Source organism: Phyllobates terribilis, unplaced genomic scaffold (genome assembly GCF_046119375.1).
Source record: "Phyllobates terribilis strain yellow unplaced genomic scaffold, ASM4611937v1 Scaffold_4__5_contigs__length_816908805, whole genome shotgun sequence".
Lineage (NCBI taxonomy): Eukaryota > Metazoa > Chordata > Amphibia > Anura > Dendrobatidae > Phyllobates > Phyllobates terribilis.
In genome coordinates this window covers 563,442,876-563,466,485 of record NW_027362764.1, presented here as the reverse complement: position 1 = coordinate 563,466,485, position 23,610 = coordinate 563,442,876, and the positions used below count along the sequence as shown (strand labels likewise).

The 23,610-nt window shown below is 40.2% G+C and overlaps 1 protein-coding gene across 2 annotated transcripts in view; it reads left to right on the top strand.

Annotated features, from left to right (window-relative positions):
• The window catches only part of RALBP1 (ralA binding protein 1), a 30,414-nt gene extending 7,262 nt beyond the window's left edge, over positions 1 to 23,152 (top strand). For both annotated transcript variants that reach the window (XM_073679040.1, XM_073679041.1), the window contains exons 2-10: positions 836 to 1,140; positions 6,202 to 6,645; positions 7,180 to 7,529; positions 8,416 to 8,577; positions 14,022 to 14,153; positions 15,074 to 15,184; positions 16,829 to 16,950; positions 17,820 to 17,943; positions 19,673 to 23,152. In XM_073679040.1, coding sequence (XP_073535141.1) covers positions 897 to 1,140; positions 6,202 to 6,645; positions 7,180 to 7,529; positions 8,416 to 8,577; positions 14,022 to 14,153; positions 15,074 to 15,184; positions 16,829 to 16,950; positions 17,820 to 17,943; positions 19,673 to 19,912 — 1,929 coding nt within the window. In that variant the 5' untranslated portion in view covers positions 836 to 896 and the 3' untranslated portion in view covers positions 19,913 to 23,152. The remainder of the gene's footprint in view (positions 1 to 835; positions 1,141 to 6,201; positions 6,646 to 7,179; positions 7,530 to 8,415; positions 8,578 to 14,021; positions 14,154 to 15,073; positions 15,185 to 16,828; positions 16,951 to 17,819; positions 17,944 to 19,672) is intronic.
• Positions 23,153 to 23,610: the final 458 nt, after the last annotated feature.

The window sequence follows — 23,610 nt, the reverse complement described above, 5'->3', positions numbered from 1 at the left end:
TATGCCGTGATTGTGGTTTCCACATTGATTTGCATAGGAAGACTTTTTATTCCAAAAGCTTATAGTCAGGACTACAGGCAGTGGGAAAGGCTTTCTCAGTATGGATGCAGTAATTTCCTTGGTTTTAAATCTACAGTTCATGGACACTTATCCCAAAAGTTTTCTCTATGTCATCAGTTATAGTGAATGTCAGATACAAATACTGTCTATTGTGTGACCACACAATCAGCATGTCACAAGGTAAGCAATTAAGCTATTTGGTACAATCGTCTCTATTGTCCACCTGTCCATGTAATGTGAACCAGCTGAAAGGGCTTAAAGGGGTATTCCCATCTCCAAGATCCTATCCCAATATGTAGTAGGTGTAATAATAATAATATTAGCAAATACCTCCAATTAGAAATGTAGTATAGTATTTTTGATTCACTATCCCTCTTTCCTCATGTACAGGCATCGCAGGGCCTTAGGTATCCATGGTTACGACCACTGATAAAGTCACAGTTAATAAACTAGTTGCTAGTGGTCGTAACCATGGATACCTAAGGTCCTGTGATGCCTGCACATGAGGAAAGAGACACAGTGAATCAAAAATACTATACTACATTTCTAATTGGAGGTATTTGCTAATATTATTATTATTACACCTACTACATATTGGGATAGGATCTTGGAGATGGGAATACCCCTTTAAGTCTTCCGTCACTAGTGTACATGCACATTTATAGTACCTCTGACAAGTTACAAGTAAATGGCCTGTAATTGACTCATTGGGAATATATTGTTTGAAGCATGGATCTCTCGTATAACACTTTATTGTTTTTGGTCTTTTAACCAGGTAAAATGGACAGGTAACAGAAATCCGGGCTCAGTTCCTATATTAGATTGTCATCGGCAGAATGACCGAGTGCTTTCTGCCTCCCACCAGTAGCCCCAGTGAACATCGGAGGGCTGAGCATGGAGGGGGACTGGCTCGTACACCTAGCTCTGAAGAAATCAGCCCAACGAAATTCCCTGGACTGTACCGTGCCGGAGAGACATCACCTCCTCATGACATCCTCCACGAGCCCCCGGATGTAGTGTCTGATGACGAGAAAGACCATGGCAAGAAGAAAGGAAAGTTTAAGAAGAAGGAGAAAAGAAGTAGGTATTCAGGAGAGTCACATACAGGATGCTTATCATCAGACCCAATGACAGTAATGGCTGTCATTTCTGTAAACAAGTTCTGGTTTGATGAAAATTTGTTTTGGCAAGCATAGAAAGAGCTTCCCAACGTCAGAAGGAGCTCACTGACTGATTCACTGTAAACTACTTCAGCTGTCCACGGTGTACAGCGAGACAGGCTATAGAAGCCAAGAGGTTCTCACATTTTTGTGAAATCCTATTTTTAGCCCAAAAATGCATGCAATTGTCCATATCCTTTAAATAGTAACCACAGTTTTAATTTTAATTTCAGAATTCAATAATACATGTGAAAATAAGAAACTTTTTAATATGTCTTATTAGAGAAATTTGCTTCTTTCTCCTCCAGGACTGATCTTTCATTCTCAAAATTCATGGGTAAAATCTGTATTCAGGGAAGAAAGATTTTTACATTATCAGCAGTAATGGTCATCTCCTAAGGTTCTACGTAGACGGGAGGTGAGAAGTGGGAGAACGAGCTGTTCCACTAGCTCCTCCCTCCTCCTGCATAGAATGTTAGAGGCACCAACTGCCATCTCCTATCTCAGTAATGTTCTGTCTTCACTGATTACAGATTTTACTTGTGAATTGGGAATTTTGAGACATAAGATCAGTCCCGGAGGAGAAAGAAGCAGATTTCTCTAATAAGACATATTAAAATGTCTTATTAGAGAAATCTGTTTCTTTCTCCTCCATTTTCTCGTTATGCCATTTACTGATCGGATTAATTCTTTTTATATATTGATTGGGGGATTCTGAACACGGCGATACCAAATATGTGTGTTTTTGATTTTTTTTTTTATTGTTTTATTTTGAGTGGGGTGAAAGGGGGGTGATTTGAACTTTTTATATATATATATTTTTTAATTATTTTTTTTTCTACTTGCTTCAATAGTCTTCATGGGAGACTAGAAACTGCGATCTTCTGATCACCTGTGTTACACATAGCAGGCTGAAGTTCTCCTTCCTCTCTGAGCCCTGCCATGTGCCCAAACAGTAGTTTTCCACCACATATGGAGTATCTGTGTACTCAGGAGAAATTGCACAACAAATTTTCTTCTGTTACCCTTGTGGAGATGAAAAATTTAGGGCTGAAACAAGATTGTTTTTTCATTTTCTGAGCTTAACTTTATAAAATTCTGTGAAAGGTGCTCACCACACGTTAGTTCCTTGAGGAGTATAGTTTCCAAAATGGGGTCACTTGTGGAGGGTTTCCACTGTTTAGGCACATCAGGGGCTCCGCAAACGCGACATAGCATCTGCTATCTATTCCAGCCAATTTTGGGTCCAAAAATCAAATTGCGCTCCTTCCCTTCTGAGCCCTGCCGTGCGCCCAAACAGTAGTTTTCCATCATATTTATATGGGGTATCAGTGTACTCAGGAGAAATTGCAAAACAAATTGTCTAAATTTTCTCCTGTTAACCGTTTGAAAATGCAAAATTTGGGGCTAAAGCAATATTTTTGTGGGAAAGTCAAATTTTAATGTTTTTTTCCCTTCCACGTTGCTTTAGTTCTGATGAAGCCCCTAAAGGCTTAATAAAGTTCATGAATGTGGTTTTGAGCACTTTGAGGGGTGTAGTTTTTAAAATTGTGTCACTTTTGGGTATTTTCTGTCACATAGGCCCCTAAAGTCACTTTAAATGTGATGTGGTCCCTAAAATTATTGGTTTTGTAAATTTTGTTGAAAAATTGAGAATTTGCTGATAAACTTTTAACCCTTCTAAGTTCCTAGCAAAAAAATATTGTTTCAAAAATGATGCTGATGTAAAGTAGAAATGTGGGAAATATTAACTCTGTGTGGTATAGCTATCGGAGTTAAGGGAATAAAAATTCAAATTTGAAAATTGCAAAATTTTCAAATTTTTTTGTCAAATTTCTATAAATAAGCGCAAATCATATAAACAAAAATTTACCACAAACGTGAAGTACAATGTGCAATGAAAAAACAGTCAGAATCAAGAGGATATGTTGAAGGGTTCCAGAATTATAACCTCCTAAAGTGACAATGGTGAGAATTGAAAAAATTGGCCTAGTCAGGAAGATGAAAACAGGCTGGAGGTAAAGGGGCTAAGGGGTGTTCCAGTAAGGAGTATCTTACTATTGATCCAGTGGTTAGGGAATAAATGTTTAGATCAATGGGGAGCTGACTGCTAGGTAGGGAAGAGGTACTTTGTCATTTTAATTGGAGAAGGGAAGGGATGACTTGCGACCCTTCTAATCATAGGTAGTGTTCCCACCGAATGGATTCCCAACAATTTATCCAGTTAATAGTGAACAGATATGCTTGGCTAGACTGCCCCTTTAAATACCCTTTAATCCACTGAATAGCTGCTAATTGTGATATCGGTAGAGATCCCATTATTGCAACCCCCCACCGATCGCCCAATTGAGGCACTGTTAACCCCCCCCCCCCCATTCTTGGCTGCAGGGGTGTAGTTAGAAGTTGAATGGCACGGCTGGCACTTCATATGCACTGCCCCCCATTCAATGTCCGTCACTGAAGATACGGAGATGGCCAAGCACAGCGTTGCTCATATCGGTTACCTTTGCTGGTGCCATATGCATTTACTGTAGCAGCAGTGTGTGTACATGACCAGGCACTGCATTCAATTCCTTATGGCCACTGTCTAGCAGTCAGGGGAGCAGTGGCAAAGTGCCGCTTTCTGGTGATGGGTGAGAACCACGCCGATTCAACAAGTGTCACCTATCCAGTAGTAGGTGATCATTTATGAGACCAGGATAACCCTTTAATGTTTACATTAAAAATCCTAGATCAGGCCCAGGTTTAAGTTTGCTTTTTGCTACGTATGTTCTGTACTGATGTGACTATTTCCCTGTCATTCGTTTATAGTCCGGAGTCTTGTGCAATGGTAGTAAACTAGAGTTGATGCCATAATAGCAGAGGTGCAGTCAGGGTGTAGTCCAGGCTTAGCGGCTACTTGTTATTAATTGTAATGAGTCACTGGATGCTTGGCACGTATCTGTAGCATCACTTAATTACATGTGTAGCTAGTTTGTTTTGACCAACTTGTTTACTTATGAGATGTAGCAGAGCTAAACTTGTGAGTTTACCTTTTGTATTAGGATGGCTCACTGATGGTAGATAATGTAGTAGGCTTTGTTAGATCACAGATACGGTACAGTGGAACTTACTGGAGCTCTGCAGTTCTTCTGCAATTCTACACCAAGGCCAACTTTCTAAATGGGTTTTCCATGTTTTATATTTGAAGGGCTTTGATGCTTCTCTTCTGAAAAATCCTTCTAAAAAGAACTGAGCAGAGGTATAAAATCTCACTAATACGGTTCACTCAGGAAGAATAATGCGTGTTGTCAAGGACTCTGGAGTATGTTGTTCGTAAGGGGAATATGGCAGGAAAAAAAATAATTCTGTGCTCGCAGTGACTATGGTAGCCACTTATTGCCCATTGCAAAGTGAAAATGGCTATATGTTTAACGTGTCTCCAAAGTGACTTTGATTGCGATGACTCTTGGTGTCTGTTCTCACGTAAGGATGGGGTCACTCAGCCTGACACCCATTTTTTGATGTCATACAGGAGAGGCACCTGACCAGATGAGACTATAGTTCGGTCTGTAGCGTTCACTTGCACAATAACCATTCTCATCTAGATCAATTATCTTCGCCTTAGCACTCATATAAAAGAGGAATGAGATAAGCTAATCATTTTCTATAAATACTGTCCCTTGTTGAATCACTTAGCCTTTATGTGAATGATTTATCAATCCAAGTATGACCAGTTCTCATGGCTGGAGCTCATGTCCTTATAATAATTGTGCTGATTTTTATTTATTTGTGTCCTGGTTACATTTCTAAGGCAGCACTTTCCATATTTAAATAACAGAGCACACAAGTCGGCTATGCCCGTAAGACTTTACTTGTCCGAAAAGGCCATTTCAGACTACTTTGGGTTGACAATCGGCAGCTTTTTTTTGTGACACAAATAACTAATGGCAGCTACCTGTCCAAAAGTTTAGACTATTGTGTTGGTATTTTTGTGATTTCAGCTTTTTCATTTTAACTTTTGTAACCGCCATCCAGGATGATAACCTCTATGACCGTTGAATGCGGTTATCGAAAACGGTGTAAAATCAACCGTGTATCGTCGGCTCCACACGCTTCTATTTTCTTTTTCATATTATTTACTGATGTAGCATGAAGTCTTCAACCATATGACCCTCTCTTTCATGCACCCAGAAGAAGTCTTTGTTTGAAACCATTTTTTAGCTATATTCTTAATAAAAGCAATGTGAAGTAGTTACTGCTCTGCAGATATAACAATAGCGCTAAAGTGAAATATAAAAAGCTGTATCGTAAAAGATGAGTTGCGGTTTTAGGATAAGTTATGAGTAACTGCACTGATTATTAAGAAGCCTTGAATACATCCTGTGTAGTGGTATAGGAGTTGACCACCCCTCATTTTTATTTTACAGAAGGTCCACGTGTGTTTTAAAAACAAAACAAATGGTTGCTTAACAATATTTTGCTGCCCAGGTCTTTCACTGATCAAGCCTGTTATGTTTTTCCAGACTTGAAAAGAAATTTTAGACATTATTTGATGTTTTCATAGTGTTTGGGTTTTAATTTCTAGATTTCACCAAATATAATCATCCAAACACAAGTCACGGCATACGATATGTTCCTCATACTGTCAGTTTGGCCATATGGAGCTTATATGTCTAGGAAGCTTCCAAATTAATAATTGAAATAGCTTACAGATCAGTGTGACCTGTCAGATTTTTTTATTAGACGTTAATGTATGACATGTAGGGTACAAAAACTCTTTGAAATCCAATGTTTTCTTTAATTCTGTGTTGTAGTGTTTAGCCAGCTATCATCATATTTCACCTGATGCATCATATAAGCTTTTCTTTGGTCTCTAAATTGGGTATAGCAATATCTATTATATCTCTGAAAAGCAATATAGGGCCTGTTGGATAAAAAACAAAAACGTTACTGTCCCTCCCCACTTTACACTAGACTAACTTCACGCTTTCTTCCCCAGCTGAAGGTTATGCTGCCTTTCAGGAGGACAGTTCTGGTGATGAAGCAGAGAGCCCGTCCAAAATGAAGAGGTCCAAAGGAATCCATGTATTCAAGAAGCCCAGTTTTTCTAAGAAGAAGGAGAAAGACTTCAAAATAAAAGAGAAACCTAAAGAAGAGAAGCACAAAGAAGATAAGCACAAAGACAAGAAGTCCAAGGATCTTACTGCTGCAGATGTAGTCAAGCAATGGAAAGAGAAAAAGAAAAAAAAGAAGCCCACCCCAGAGCCAGAAGCACCTCCTGTAGATGTGCCGAGGCTGAGGCCAGTATTCGGAATCCCCCTGGCTGCAGCTTCAGAAAGAACCATGATGTGTGATGGGATCCGGCTGCCGGCTGTGTTCCGGGAGTGCATCGATTTCATTGAGCAACATGGCATGAAATGTGAAGGCATCTACAGGGTGTCAGGTAAAGCTGCTCAGACTGCTGAGAATTTACGGAGGTATCTTCAGCCTGATATAAGGAGATGCATTTTATTAATTTGCCCAGTTGAATAGTTGTGATTGTACGAAATGAAGCTCTGTCATATAAAGGGCCAAAAACATTTCTTGCTTCTGTAAATCAAAAATGACATTAAATTATCTTATAATAAAACCTAGATGGGGTGTTAAAATATTGTTGCTAGATTTTATGGCCACGTATATGGGAGGCGTATAGTTATCAGCACATTATGAAAGTGGTTATTATGGTAGAGTAATGTTTGGAGGAGCGGGGGTAGATAATGTGTATACACTGTATGCAAGAGGCATATTACTGTATTTGTAACTGAGACGTGATGGAAGAAGAACTGGTATTCAATATGAAGAATATGAGAAAAAAGTCTGTAAATGTTTTAGAATTTTGTGAAAACATTGTCTTTTTTTTTTTAAAGAAGTTGAATAACCCATTTTAAGCATACAGCAAGTACATAAGTTTTATTTTTTATTTTTCTCCACCTATAAGGAATCAAGTCAAAGGTGGATGAGTTGAAAGCAGCATATGACCGTGAGGAGTCTCCTAACCTCGATGACTATGAGCCTTACACAGTTGCCAGCCTACTGAAGCAATACTTGCGTGAGCTACCTGAGAACGTCCTCACCAAAGAGTTAATGCCTAAATTTGAAGAAGCCTGTGGCAAGGGCACTGAGGCAGAGAGGCTGCAGGAGTGTCAGCGCCTCTTGAAGGAGCTGCCTGCCTGCAACTTTTACTTGATTTCATGGCTAATTGTCCACATGGACCATGTCATAGAGAAAGAACTTGAAACTAAAATGAATATACAGAATATTTCAATTGTGCTGAGCCCGACCGTTCAGGTACATATGACAGATTTCCTAAAGGTTGCATTGCTTGGACAGAGGAATTAGATTTTCTGAAACATCATTGTAGCTGCTCCAGTTCTTGGGTGGGACACTGCTCCACAGCAATGATGACCATGCATGTGAGCAGACCGGTAATAATCCTTGGATCACTATTAAGTTCTGCAGTGATGCAATTTATGTGACGGTTGTTATGACATGTGAGCCCGGTGCCCAGTCAGCGCTGGCATCACTGTCCCCACCTTTGAATGTATTAGTAATCATGAGGAAGTTAGTGGCCAGCCGCAGTTTCCACTCTCTCATGATTATGTATACGTCAGAAGGCTGAGACCGTGATGCCAGCGCTGACTGGGCGCCGGGCTCACATAATAATAATCATTTTTATATAGCGCTAACATATTCCGCAGCGCTTTACATACATTATCGTCGCTGTCCCCATCGGGGCTCACAATCTAGATTCCCTATCAGTATGTCTTTGGAGTGTGGGAGGAAACCGGAGAACCCGGAGGAAACCCACGTAAACACGGGGAGAACATACAAACTCCTTGCAGATGTTGTCCTTGGTGGGATTTGAACTCAGGACCCCAGCGCTGCAAGTCTGCAGTGCTAACCACTGCGCCACCGTGCCGCCATGTCATAACAACCGCACGTGAGCGACACCTCTGGAGCAGCGTCTGCATGGGAGATAAGTACAACTGTTTTTATTTTCACGGAAGCAAACACTCAGATCAGGAAGGGGTTGTCCACTACTAGGACATAGAGATGACCTAATTAATTAAAAATGGTCTAAAGGTATTGATGTACTTTCTTTTGGGGTGAGAAATAAGCTGTCCTCAAACTAGAGCTTGCATTGCCTTAATTTATATTGTCTTCTGCTTTCCAGATCAGTAACAGAGTCTTGTACGTATTCTTTACACACGTGCAAGAGTTGTTTGGTGGAACGGTGATCAAGAAAGTGATAAAACCTCTCCGCTGGTCTAATATGGCCACCATGCCTGCTCTGCCCGAAACTCAAGAAACTATTAAAGAAGAAATTAGGCGACAGGTTTGTTTTCGCAGTTTATATTTTGTACCTATAAGCTTATACAATATAGGAAGGACTATCATTATTTTCTGCATTAACCCTTAAATGACCAGATAAATTTGTCTGTTGACATGGACATATGAGGACTTTTTTTTGCTTGAATGACCTGATCATTTTGCCTGACAAAAATTGCCTGATAAATTGGAGAGAAAGAGGGAAGAAATGTTTTTTTTTTTTCCTTCTTTTTTATTTTTTTTTATTTTTGACGGAGTTCATTGTGTGGTAAAAATGACCTAGAAACACTATTGTCTAGGTCAGTGTGCTTACAGTGATGCCAAACGTGCATCTTTTTTTTTTCTCTTTATTTTAGCGATAATGTTCCGAATTTTATATATAAATAAAATAATACACCCCCACTCTTTGCCTCACCACTTTCCAAGATTTTAACAATTTTATTTTATTTTTGATTGAGGGCTTGTTTTTATGCTTAGTGAGCTGTCATTTTTATCAATACCAATTTAAGGTTCATCAGATGTTTTGATTACTTTTTATTCCAAGTACAGTGCAGACCAAAAGTTTGGACACACCTTCTCATTTAAAGATTTTTCTGTATTTTCATGACTATGAAAATTGTACATTCACACTGAAGGCATCAAAACTATGAATTAACACATGTGGAATTATATACTTAACAAAAAAGTGTGAAACAACTGAAAATATGTCTTATATTCTAGGTTCTTCAAAGTAGCCACCTTTTGCTTTGATGACTGCTTTGCACACTCTTGCATTCTCTTGATGAGCTTCAAGAGGTAGTCGCCGGAAATTTTTTCACTTCACAGGTGTGCCCTGTCAGGTTTAATAAGTGGGATTTCTTGCCTTATAAATGGGGTTGGGACCATCAGTTGTGTTGTGCAGAAGTCAGGTAGATACACAGCTGATAGTCCTACTGAATAGACTGTTAGAATTTGTATTATGGCAAGAAAAAAGCAGCTAAGTAAAGGAAAACGAGTGGCCATCATTACTTTCAGAAATGAAGGTCAGTCAGTCCGAAAAATTGGGCAAACTTTGAAAGTGTCACCAAGTGCAGTTGCAAAAACCATCAAGCGCTACAAAGAAACTGGCTCACATGAGGACCGCCCCAGGAAAGGAAGACCAAGAGTCACCTCTGCTTCTGAGGATAAGTTTATCCGAGTCACCAGCCTCAGAAATCGCAGGTTAACAGCAGCTCAGATTAGAGACCAGGTCAATGCCACAATCTAGCAGCAGACACATCTCTACAACAGCTGTTAAGAGGAGACTTTGTGCAGCAGGCCTTCATGGTAAAATAGCTGCTAGGAAACCACTGCTAAGGACAGGCAACAAGGAGAAGAGACTTGTTTGGGCTAAAGAACACAAGGAATGGACATTAGACCAGTGGAAATCTGTGCTTTGGTCTGATGAGTCTAAATTTGAGATCTTTGGTTCCAACCACCGTGTCTTTGTGCGACGCAGAAGAGGTGAATGGATGGACTCTACATGCCTGGTTCCCACCTTCAAGCATGGAGGAGGAGGTGTGATGGTGTGGGAGTGCTTTGCTGGTGACACTGTTGGGGATTTATTCAAAACTGAAGGCATACTGAACCAGCATGGCTACCACAGCATCTTGCAGTGGCATGCTATTCCATCCGGTTTGCGTTTAGTTGGACTATCATTTATTTTTCAACAGGACAATGACCCCAAACACACCTCCAGGCTGTGTAAGGGCTATTTGACCAAGAAGGAGAGTGATGGGGTGCTATGCCAGATGACCTGGCCTCCACAGTCACCAGACCTGAACTCAATCGAGATGGTTTGGGGTGAGCTGGACCGCAGAGTGAAAGCAAAAGTGCCAACAAATGCTAAGCATCTCTGGGAACTCCTTCAAGATTGTTGGAAGACCATTTCCGGTGACTACCTCTTGAAGCTCATCAAGAAAATGCCAAGAGTGTGCAAAGCAGTCATCAAAGCAAAAGGTGGCTACTTTGAAGAACCTAGAATATAAGACATATTTCAGTTGTTTCACACTGTTTTGTTAAGTATATAATTCCACATGTGTTAATTCATAGTTTTGATGCCTTCAGTGTGAATGTACAATTTTCATGGTCATGAAAATACAGAAAAAAAATCTTTAAATGAGAAGGTGTGTCCAAACTTTTGGTCTGTACTGTAGGTGAAGAGACTGAAAAAAGTCCTACACTCCTGTGATAGCGGTCACCAGCCACATGTGGTGGGTGCACAGCCCCTCATCCCCTTCCACACTTGCATACTTCTGTCCGGGACGTTTATTCATGTCCTAATGCGGGTAAAGGTTAAACTCCTTCATACTTGTGTGATAAAATAAGTAGACATTTTGGTAGAGCAGCTATTGTGAGTGTAGAACATGTAGACTTTCCTAACCCACTGCCTATCATAGACAAGTAATATCTAATGTGTCTTTATTTTGCAGGATGTAGTTTGTAATTGGGTTAAGAACCGGCTTAAAGAAAATCAGTCTATTTCACTGCTCTGTTTAAAGTAGTTGTCCAGTGAAAACAAGTAATGACTTATCCGTAGGATAGGTGCTTAGTTTTTGATCTTTCTGACCCCTGGAACCTGTTCCTATCAGCAGAACTGTTTTTTATTTTTTTTTTTATCCCTCTTTGAATGAAGCAGCAGTGCTCATGTTGGACCTGCACTCTATTCATTCCCTATGGGCTACCAAACACAGAACTTGGCTTTTTCCAGCAATCCCTAGAGAATGCATGGAGTAGCATGGAGTAGCAAAGGGCAAGTGCACTGCCATCTTATTCTAATACTAAAAAAAGTGCCCTCTTGGGGATAAAAAGTTCCCATTAAGAAGATCTGTGCGATACCAGCAGCAGGACCCCTAGCGTTCAGCAAGTTATCACCTCTTCTCTGCATAGGTTAAAATTATTTTCACTGGACACCACCTTTTTAAGGTTATATGTCTGTGCCTCTCCAGCCTCCCCACACCTTCCTCTGCCCTTCTGAGTAGTACCTGACAGGCTACTATGTATCTGCATATATATGTAGTGTACCCCAGAGTTCAGTGCTGGGACAATTCTCACTAGATCAGATTTGTACATGAAACTTGTCGTAGTATTCATTCATATCAGTGTTTCTGTTTGCAGATTACACTATGGCATATGATCCATGTAATGTGTCGTCTAATCACGAGTGGACCTAATAAGTCATTGAGCATTTAGCCGACACTTGGGATTTGTGGAAAATGTGATATTGTGCATAAAAGCTAAACCTGTACATGCACCAAACATTGAAGGGGATGTTTAAATTGATGAAATGACTGACAAGTATCTGTGTGCACTTGTAGATTATAGAATGAATTTTTACATGTGGTGCCGATATGCCACAATAAATCCAGCAGAATTGGCAGGAGGTTCATGAATATTAAAGCAACAGCAGCATTGGGTAAAGGCCAAAACCACATGTGTACACATACTTTTTTTTTTTGTGGATTAAAAGGGAATGTGTCAACCCCCTGGGCGATATCAGACCTTTATATGGGCATACAGGTGATAGAAAAGTAAATCTATACTTACCTGTATGGCCCATAGCAGAGGTCTAATTGCAGAGAAATCTGGTTTTATAAAGTCTGTTTTCCAGAGGCTTGGCGTCCGGGGGACACCAAGCAAACCCCTCCTATCTGCTTACTATTCCCCTAAATCGCCGCCTCTGGAGCGCGCTTTGTTTCACTCCGGGCCCCGTTTGGCTGCGTACTGCCAGCGGAGCGGAAGTCTCAATGACTCACCGTCACTTGCGCAATACTATGCTGCAGCGCAGTACGCAGCCAAATGGGGCCGGAGGGCAACATAGTGCGCTCCATGGGAGCGGTGCGGGAGGCGGAGCAGGACACATCACAGGGCCCTGTGACGTGGAGGTGGTGGGGGGGGAATATGGTAATTTAGCATAGAGGCGGCGATTTAGGGGAATAGTAAGCAAATAGGAGAGGTTTGCTTGGCGTCCGGGGGACACCAAGCCTCTGGAAAACAGACTTTATAAAACCAGATTTCTCTGCAATCAGACCTCTGCTATGGGACATACAGGTAAGTATAGAGTTACTTTTCTATCACCTGTATGCCCATAGAAGAGGTGTGATATTGCCCAGGGGGGTAACAGATTCCCTTTAAGATTGGAAAGTAAACAAGCTTTAATCTAATATATGTGATCTTACAAGTGCTCCATCACCCCTTCACTTTGCCCGTCATTGATTGCACCAAAGTCCGTGTCTTCTTCTCATGTTCTAGACCAGGGATGTCAAAGTCAAATACACAGAGGGCCAAAATTAAAAACTTTGACAAAGTTTTGGGTCAACCTTAATATTTTATTAAAAATTGTCTACATATTGTGTATCAGAAAACAGTAAAAAAAAAATTCAAAGTGCGGTGAAATTGTAAAAAAGCTCTCACAATTGTGTTCCCCTCCCCCCCACCCATGTTCACTAAATGCTAAAACTGATTTGCCATCATCATTCTTCAGGTCATTACGAGTTTGTCAATACCAAACAGGTATAGGTTGTATTTTTTTCACCACTTAAATAAAAAAGAAAGTTTGTTTAAAAAAAAAAAAATGGCGCCATTTTCCGAGACCCGTAGCAGCTCCATTTTTCTGAATAAATTTTTTTTTAATGAAAACGAACCATTCTATAAACACATAAACATTACAACAAACCACTGGCTCTTACCCCCACCACCCCACCCCCAAAAAAAATCACTGCATACGGAACATATTTCTTAAAGTGCAATGCTACGGTGATAAGACCAGTGCATAACAGAAAAAAAGAATGTGCAATGCATACAGGAGAAAGGGCAATAAGAGAAATGATAAAACTTAACAAAGCTATACCTCCCCTTCTCCCTTTTATTTAAGAATACATAACATTTTTAATAAGCCTTAAAGAGGACGGGTACACTGCCTTATATCCTCCTCCTCCCTCAGTGTAAAGTCAACACGCTCTATTAATGTACCACTTTACTTGTCCATCAGATACAACAAACCCAGATGGAAAATAAATGACTCTCTGGTAGCCATTCTGGATGCCTCACTCCATAACCCACAATATCTGTAGTGCCACCTCATTTAGCTTAAACTCCCTTCTGCAGAGTTAATCGCCATTTTATGCTATCAATAAATTCTCAGTCGGGCCTTTTTATGTCTTGACTATTGGATACCAAATATAAAAACTCAATAAATCAATTAAACTAAACCTCTAGTTCACGCTGCAGATATCAAAGTACATGCCATTTTTTTTGACACTTGTCACTTGTCATGGTCAATGTCCACGAGTAGCCCCAGCCTATATTGTTTTGTTTGTAACCTTTTTTTTTTTTCTATTATTTCTTGGATCTCAAATACTACCTATTAAAAGAAGGATCTGCAGATCTCTTTAACCAGTGTTAACTATTTATAAAACTTTTTTTTTTGTGTAGGAATTCCTGTTAAATTGTTTGCATCGAGATCTGCAGGCTGGCATAAAAGATCTGTCTAAAGAAGAAAGGCTGTGGGAGGTGCAGAGAATTCTTACTGCACTTAAAAGGAAGTTGCGAGAAGCTAAAAGGCAGGTGTGTGGTATTCTAAGCCTCGGCCTGTCTGCTCTGTTAAAGCTTTCATCACCAGGCATGCATAATGGCACCGAGAGGACAAGGCTCTCCCTTGTATGGTTCTTGGCGAAGACCCAATGTGCTGAATAGGTGTCATGTGACTTGGACTGCCCCCTGCCCAACGCAGCTGCATACATACCACATGCTGTCCACCTCTTCACTGCTCTTATCTCTCCTTTTATCTAGTGTTTCATTTCTGCAGCTGAATCATGACTTTATACTTGCCAAGTTACTTTATCCATGTCATATCTTCACTTTCCACATTTGTGGGTTTTATTGCATTACTTTGTGATTAATAATTAACCTAATGGATGATGTAAAAGAAAATCAGAAAACTGTTACCACTTTTGCATAAATTAAAAATAATACAATGCAGTGAGGTAGTTTTTGTAACATTTATATTGCAAACTTTAAATAGTAATCTTTCTATTTTTTTTCCATATAGAACAGGCACTTTAATTGCCTGCACATCAATGGGGGGTCTGGGGCATGAGGTCCCCATCCTTCCTTCCTGCCAGCTGCTCAGTAGACCCTTGAACTGTGTGCAGCCCTGCAGACAGGAGCTCACAACTCCTGTCTGAGGCTTTCTAGCCTATGCTTTCCATTGAATCTCTACTCCGCTCTTTGTGCTCAGACCCGGCTCTCGCTGATCTGCAGGCAGTTAGTGCCTCCTAAACAAGAAAAAAACATAAAGAAAGTTTAGTTATTCTTTAAGCAGTTTTGCCACTCAGCTACCAGTGGTCATTTCCAATGTTCAATCCATTCTAAACTTTCCCACAGATGCCTTTTACTTTGTTAGTGACTGTAGAACTTGAGTGATATTTATCTTATGCATAATGAACAATTGGCAAAGTAATTTTTATCTCAAGTGCTTTTCATAGGACTGTGAAACCAAGATCGCCCAAGAAATTGCTAGTCTTTCAAAGGAAGATGTTTCTAAAGAGGAGATGACTGAAAATGAAGAAGAGGTTCTTAATATACTGCTTGCACAGGTACGTGCAGTGCTTGTCAGTCAGGACCGCATTATCAGGGATCACATAAAATGAATGGATTTGAAACCAACCATGCTTGCGAGAACACACTACGCTGCACTATGATTTTATAGAAATTAATTTTAAATCACTCCGAATCATATAGTCAAAGTGCAGAGATGTGTAGGGTCGATTACCAGGTAACACTAGACAAAGGATAGTGCATTATTAGGAGTTATGTCTCCTTATGTCTCTACTGAAAAATGTAGACTTTACTGGCCATTTAAATAGACCACAAATGTAGTAAAAACTTGGAGTTCCACAGAAAAAAATTGCGACTTTTGACATTTTGACTCTGCTCTGACGAAATGAGGGAAGTTGGGGAGGCACACCTGCCTGTCCAATTCACTAAAAGTGCATTTTTGGCATGGCGAAACCACTCGAAAGATGTGGTGAATGAATTTGGCACCTTGTACCCCAGCAAGATTGGCCTAACACAAGCTTGTGCTTTGCGAATCTTGATGAAACGGCCTCATAGTGTGTAAAATGGCTTATAACAATATATTACAATGCTGGATAACTTTACAAATGGAATTAATTTAAATGTGATTTTGTTTTCACTGGACAACTGCTTTAATCTTTTCTAACCTAACTATGAAGGTTAAAAAACAATAACCTGTTGAAGAATTTTTTCAATGCAGCGGTGTTATCTTGCTTGTTGCTAAGCATCTTTTTCATCCGTAACACAATGACTGTAGATTTTCCTTCTAGATTTTTGAAGGAAAATCTGCTGAATACACCAGCAGCAAAGTGGATGAGGTTTGATAAAACCACACACTGCTAAAATTTCCTGCTCAAAAATGCTTGTCCATTCTTGATGCTTATTACACCCAGATTCACAGCAAAATGTGTGTAGGTGTGGGTTCAGTAACCTGGCCAACAGTAATGACATATTGTGAATAAGCCAAATTACCGTTGCGGTCACTCATGTCATCGCTGCTCTCCTGGACACACAGACCAATGGAGGATCAAGCTGCCATTAGCAAGGAAGCGACAGAAGGAAAGTATTTAGACTTTTCTTCTCTGCACTTTAAATCCATTGCACATAATAGGTGACAAATCCCTATAAAAATGAGAATTGTTTGGTGCAGATTTCCTTGTGGATTCTAGGTCTGATTTGCTTCTGAATTATAGGCATCCATATGAACCTAATGGTGACATTGTGTAAGTCTTTATTTGGGCAGCCAGTGTTACGATACTTTTCAGAAGAGACTAGACGTACATAGATGTATGATGTACATTATTATATACTAACAGTAGTTGTAGAAATTACAAATATATATCTGTAGCTTCACATCTGACTTTTGATTTTCTTTTCCTTTTGTGAACAAAAAACCCCAGAAATATCTGCAGTGAATGGACCGGCACATGGCAGAATTCTTCAGTCCCCAGCGGACTTCTTAGTATAATGGGTCCTTTTGGATTTCCATCACTGTCTTAGGCATTTTATCAGACAAAATAGCTTAGCGCTCAGCATGCTGTACTATTTTGTCTAGCGTTTTGTCTGTGCAGAATCTGTGTACACTTCTATACACTTTTCCACCATTAGTATATTACACATTGTTCAGAGCATATATCCTCACTAATGGTTGTATATCCTGTTAGGAAAATGAGATCCTCACTGAGCAAGAAGAGCTTGTAGCAATGGAGCAATTCTTGCGACGACAAATTGCTACAGAGAAGGAAGAAATCGATCGTCTGCGAGCAGAGATTTCAGAGATACAAAGGTGGGGGGCATTATTCATTGTGTACTCCTCTACACTCACATGGCCGTTAAAGGGGCTTGTCTCTTGATACAGCTTCAGGAGCGCGCCGCTCCCGTCCCCCAACTTCCTGCTTTGCCAAGGGCAAGTGCGTTCCTGAAGTTTGACCGCTCGAACCAGCAGAATAGAAGTTCTGCTGGTGCAAACTGTGGTGGGGCGGCTGCTGCTGGTGGGGCGGCTGCTGCTGGCATATATACACTATAGCAGAGTAGGACGAAGATGGAGTGAGGCAGTCCATCCAGCTTCAGAGCTTCCAATATGGATTCATTTGTAAAGTTGACTGTTTTTACAGGCACTTTGCAATTTTACCCATTTATGAACTTAATACAACCCCTTATAGGGGTTTATAAAGGATTTTCTGTCCTGTTACCAAGATCATATCACACTTTATCTTCCAGTGTGGAAGTTTCAGCATCACCATTGTTTTACTAGATGGAAATAGAAGTAGTGCGCACTGAATTTTTAAGAATTGTGTAATCCCGCAATTCATTCACATGAAACCATTTTGGTCTAAATAGTATATATTTTTATACTATTACACTGTACCTGCATCATAGATTAGATGATTGCATATTCATGCGGTATTTTATGTCAGCAGTGTCAGGCTTGCAGCAGGTTTACTGCAATGGTGACTGTACAAATGTAAGGAGGAAATATGTGAACTGTAAACTTACAACTCCATATTTACACATATACCTGTTTTATGGCTTTATTTTACAGATGACCTTTTTATTGCAGGTCTATTTCTTCTTCATTCTAGTATAGGAATCCAATTTCAGGTTACCAAATGTTTGGTCTTTTGCACTTTTCAAATTTGAATTTTCTCATTGTAGTCGGCAACAACATGGCCGCAGTGAGACTGAGGAGTATTCATCAGAAAGTGAGAGTGAAAGTGAGGATGAAGAAGAGTTGCAGATTATTCTGGAGGATCTCCAGCGGCAGAATGAAGAGTTGGAGGTAGATCCTTTTATCTGGGTCTTGACAATCAATGGTCATGTACGTAAAGGGAATATGTCAACAGGTTTTTGCTATTTAATCTCAGAGTAGCATAATATAGAGCATGAAACCCTGATTCCAGGGATGTGTCACTTATTAGGCTGTGTTGTAGTTTTAGTACAAACAGTGTTTTCTCAGCAGGAGATTAACGTTTCCAGGACTACAGCTCACATGACCAGCAGTCCAGCTAATCTGTGTAACTCCACCCCCACCAGTGATTGGCAGCTTGCTGACAATGCACAGTACACAGGAAGCTGCCAGTCAGGGCTCTGGGCGGGGTTATACACAGAGTAGGAGAGTTGGCTCTGCTACTTCTACATTACACAAAACAGGGATTCTATGAAAACTGCATCAAGCAACCCAGTAAGTGACACATCCCTGGAATCAGGCTTTCTTGCCAAATGTTTTGCTGCTCTCAGATTATATAGCAAAAACCTGCTGACAAATTCCCTTTTAAAACAAATTTAGCAGAAAAGGACCTATTGTTTAAATCAGTTAAATGTATTTTTAAAAAAATTTTGTTTCTTTTTTAACACACAAAAGAAGAAAAAATAAATCTTGCAATTTTCATATTGGCTGTTGGGGCTTTTTTAGACTTTACATTCCTATTTCAGGAAATAACAAATGTACATTAGCCGCAATGCTCTTTTTTTGTATTGATGTGTCAAATAAGTGTGTGCAAGGGTAGGTGAGCAAGGTCAGGTGTGGATTGGTGGATCCTGTGATATCCGCTGGGCTTACAGGTGTAAAGCCCCCGTCTCACATAGCGAGATCGCTGCTGTGTCATGGTTTTGGTGACGCAACAGCGACCTCACCAGCGATGTCGCTATGTGTGACACTTTGCAGCGATCAGGCCCCTGCTGTGAGGTCGCTGATCGCTGCAGAATGTCCTGGACCTTTTTTTGGTTGTTGCCCTCCCGCTGGTCAGCACACATCGCTGTGTGTGACCAGCGGGAGCAGCGATCAGGCTGGTAACCATGATAAACAGCGGGTTACTAGGGGCACATGCGCACTTAGTAACCTGCTGTTTATCATGGTTACGAGCCTGCTAAAGTGAGCGGTAACCTCTCGCTCACCATAGCAGAGTGGTAACCATGATAAACAACGGGTTACTAGGTGCGCGTGTGCCCCTAGTAACCCGATGTTTATCATGGTTACCAGCCTGCTCCTGCTTCAGCAGGCTGGTAACCAGGAGCAGGACATCGTGGAAAGATTCTTTCCACGATGTCGCTGCTCCCCTGATCGTTGGTGAGCCTGCCTGTTTGACAGCTCACCAGCGACCACATAGCGACGCAGCAACGATCCCTGACAGGTCGTATCGTTGTCGGGATCATTGCAGCGTCGCTAAGTGTGACGGGGCCTTTACTCTCATTGAAATCCTATCTCTGATAACATGAAGATTTACTGTAAACTCTAACTGTAATAACAGGAAGTATGAGCCTAAAAAAAAAACAGTGGGCAGTGTGATGATCACAGGATTAGCTTTTTTTTTTTTTTTAAATCTAAACCTTTTGGATCTTTGCCAGGCTAGCATGCCTTCAGGTTGTCTCTCCATTTCCTCCTCCTTACTTTGCTCTGATTTTGGAGGTCCTAGTTTGTGTGACTTGTGTTCGGTGTGCTTAGAATACACATACTAGTTGGGTACTTGACATTTTGCAATTTATTCCAAGTTTACAACTTCTTTTGTCAGGTTAAGAACAATCATTTGAACCAAGCCATTCACGAGGAGAGAGAAGCGATCATTGAGCTGCGTGTGCAGCTTCGGCTGTTACAGATGCAGCGCATAAAATCCGAGCAGCTGCAAGATGAAGAGGAACCCAGGAAAGCGGGCAGCAGACCCCAGCTGCAGAGGGACGCCCCCTCAGAAACAAAGGCGAAAGAGCAAGTGAGACCCTCGCCAGTTAAAGACTGGAAGGAAACGCTGATTTGAGAAGAAGTGAATCCCATGTAAAGTGCTTATTAACCCTTACAGGCCATCGCTGTGATTTTTATTTCACACAGTAACTGCCCTTCTGAGGAAAACAGCTTTTTTTTTTTTTCTTTTATGTTTCAGTTTGTTCTTTGGGTTCTGGCTTTTCTGGGTCACTTCTATAAAATAACAATTATTTTGTACACACATTAATGGTGAGAAAAGAATGTAGTTTTCTGAATGATGGGACTTGTGGCAAGTGTTACTGAAATGTGGCTATGAGGTTTTTTGTTTTTTTAAACACTTATTTTTAGGTGGTTTTATGATACAGATGTTACCAGGCACACCATTCTATATTATTTATTCATGAGTATCTTGGCATCAGAGCAGCTTTAAGATATAGTTTTTTTTTTAAAATTTCCATAAGCCAGGGATTTTGCAGCTGTGAATGCACCTGTTTAAGACTACTTCAAATAAAAGTTTTATTATATTGCTGTACATGGTTCTAAATGATCTGATCAGCTCTCCAGTGTTGCTGGCTTGCTGCCGTTATTGCTTTCCCACACCCTGAGTGAGCTATGACTTGAGGTCATGCAGTTGTGCTGTACAGAACGGCATTCATTTCTTGCATTATGTGCTCTGGGGATCTTCACCACATGTCTGACTTGGCAATTGAAGCATTAGCAATCAGAATATGGAGTAGGTTCGCTTTCTGCACCTTAAGGCTATGAGTTTTTGATGTTGCACATTTTCTGCACCATTTTTGCACCCATTAATTTAAATAGGTTACTTGCTTTTTTTCGAAAATATGCAGCGTTAAAAATCTTACCAAATACTCATCGTGAGAATGTAGCCGAAGATAACCTGAAACTAGTAATCACACCATGTCATTGCTGAGGAAGGTGGTCTTTCCCCATCCTTGTGATTTCATTAACGCTGCAGAAATATCCATTTTACAGACTAAGGGTATGTGCACTCATTTACTGTTTGCAGCAGATTTTTCTGCTGCAAAAAACAGTGTCTTGGCAGGAAAAACGCATAAAATATGCCCATTTTTGCTTGCGATTTTTGTGTTTTTACTTGTTTTTTTTTTTCCAATTTATTTGGATGAAAAACACTGAAAGAATTGACATTCGAGTGTTTAAATTTGCAAGGAAAAATAAGTAGCATATGTGCATGAGGTTTCAGAAATCTCATTTACTTTGCTGGTACTGTAAAATGCAGCATTTTTGTCCACTGCAAAAACGTGCAGGTAAGAAAAAACGTGATAAAAATGCACCTTGTGAACAAGCCCTAACTGTTTTATAACCCCCTTTCTATGAATGTACTCCGTGGATATCACATGACGTATATGCACAGAAGGCAAGTGATGTCAAATACAGAGCAAGCTAAACGTGTACATTGCTGCAAAGGGAATAAAAGTGTAAAAGCTACAAAAGTGCAGAACAATTTGGTTGCTAGTTATTTCAGAACGACAGGTTCTTTGAATTGTGAATTAAGAAGCACATTCCTAGCCACCAGTGTTAGAACAGTAATACCCCCGTTACATCAAAGTACCCTCATATGATATAATCATATACTGCCTACTAAAAGTAAAACATGACCGCAGTGCAGGTCGGCACTTGAGACATGACATGTTTCTCCTGGAGAAAAGGTAATCACAGGTTGAGATCCTGCATCTTCTCCTTGAACTGTAGACCTTAGTAATCTAAGTTTCCTATGAACTGGGGCACAAATAACACACTTTGGTCAGACTTAAACTTTCTCTCCCCTTATTTTTTTTTTGTCTAGCTGTTGAAAATTACCGCAAAAATGCCTGCTCTTGCCAGCTCCACTGATGAGCATTAGTGGGGGGAAAAAAACAAAACTCCTTTTAAATTATTTTGTGAAGTGCAGTGAATTGATTGAGGGGAATCTCTGATTTGGCCTAGTAGAATATTTGCATCTTGAGTCTCACCTGAAGATTGCCTATCCCTTAGAGCGTAATGAGCTTTACCATTCAGTCGTTCACTTAACCTTTTTGTGCCTTTCTGCTTTATTTGAAAGCTACTTGTTGGTTATCTGCTCATACCACTTTTCCTTGTTTGGCTGTTCTTTTTTTTTTTGAGAAATCATTGTCTTTTCTAGTGAAGCCGGAAAGCTGAAGATTCATCAGTTGTTCTTGTAATGTGCTGTATTCCGTGATGGCAATCAGTCTTGACAATTCTACAGATTACCCTCTCGCAATCCTCCTTGAATCTAAAGCGAGTGATCTAGTGGTAACAGATACTTGAGATGAAGGCAGCTGTTATTTGCCAATTAAATTACTGTAGGGTTGGGTTTCCTCTGTGACATTGCTATATAGGCTCAAACTACTTGAAGCCCGTGAATAGGTCTTCCCTTTTTGTATTTTACATGCAAGCCGCACATGCTAGTTTACTGGTGATATAGCTTCATTTATCACGCATGGTTGAACGATCACCTTATTTCTTTATGCAGTGGTGATCCTGAAAACCAACACAATATGAATAAGACACTTATTGCTCTTTTGGCGAGTCTCAGCAAATGTCCTTTAGCTCCAGATTCTTCGGTGACTTAGCCTCATTCAATGGTTGACTTTTTGTCTCCATGTGGCTGGCACCAGAGCTGTGAAATATTATTATAGATTCATTGTGCATGTTTATACTGAAGCCCCAGCAATACTTTTTGGTCTGGAAACCGTTTTCTTGGATACATTAAAAGCACATTCCAGTCCTATTTTGGAGATACAGGGTTGCTTGGTGCTTAGATGTATACAGTGGGGTTGTGGAGTGACGGTAGTCTCTGGTATTTAACAGATACCATCATTAAGTGAAAAGTGCTAGCAGTGTGATCCTGTGCATAAAAAAAACAAATTCACCTTTTACCTCTCACTCGTGGATGACCATTTCCTATTCCCCAAGGTCAATGGCAAAATGAGTGGCACTGCTAATGACGATATAACTGGAATGAGCCACCTTACAAGTTCTACATGTCCCATAAATGTGTACACAAGTAGAGTGCAGATTTGCTCTTTTGTCATATTACTATTGTTTTAAATGACTAAATGAAGTGTTAACATTTCCTTCTGTCTGTTACAAATACATTTTGTATTTACTGATGTTGGTCCATTTTGAAGCATTGCGTTCCAATTAATATTGTCACTTACCAGTATTTTGTTTCTCCCAACTTCATGTAAGTCTCTTAGTTAATGTTTCTTATCCAGGCATCATGCAACAGAGCAAATAAAGAATCTGTTTTAAACCTGCGGTGTTTTACTTGAGACTTTATCGGGCATCAAAAGATAATTTTGTCAGAAGTAAAGAGGATATATTAATATCTTCCCGACCTTAGATATACCGGTACGTCATATTTGCATAGGTGTTCCCACAAATGAACATACCGGTAAGTCCAGGTGATTGTGCGGGCAATTACCGTGAGAGCCAGTGCCAGCATTGTCCCTAGCTGGTTTACACTAGCCGCTGTCGATGACGACCATGCGATCATGGGTGGTTGTGTTATGGCAATCTGTAGGTCAAAGAATGATCTCCAGGTTTGCCACTTACATAGACTATGAAATGCTCAAGCCCCGTAGAGGGACTAAATAAAAGGGTAAAACAAAATAAGTTGAGGAAAAAAAAAATCCCCAAAATTAAAAAAAAAAAAAGGCTTAAAAATCACAAAGTGTTTCGCCAAGAAATAGATTTATGTGAAAGTGAACA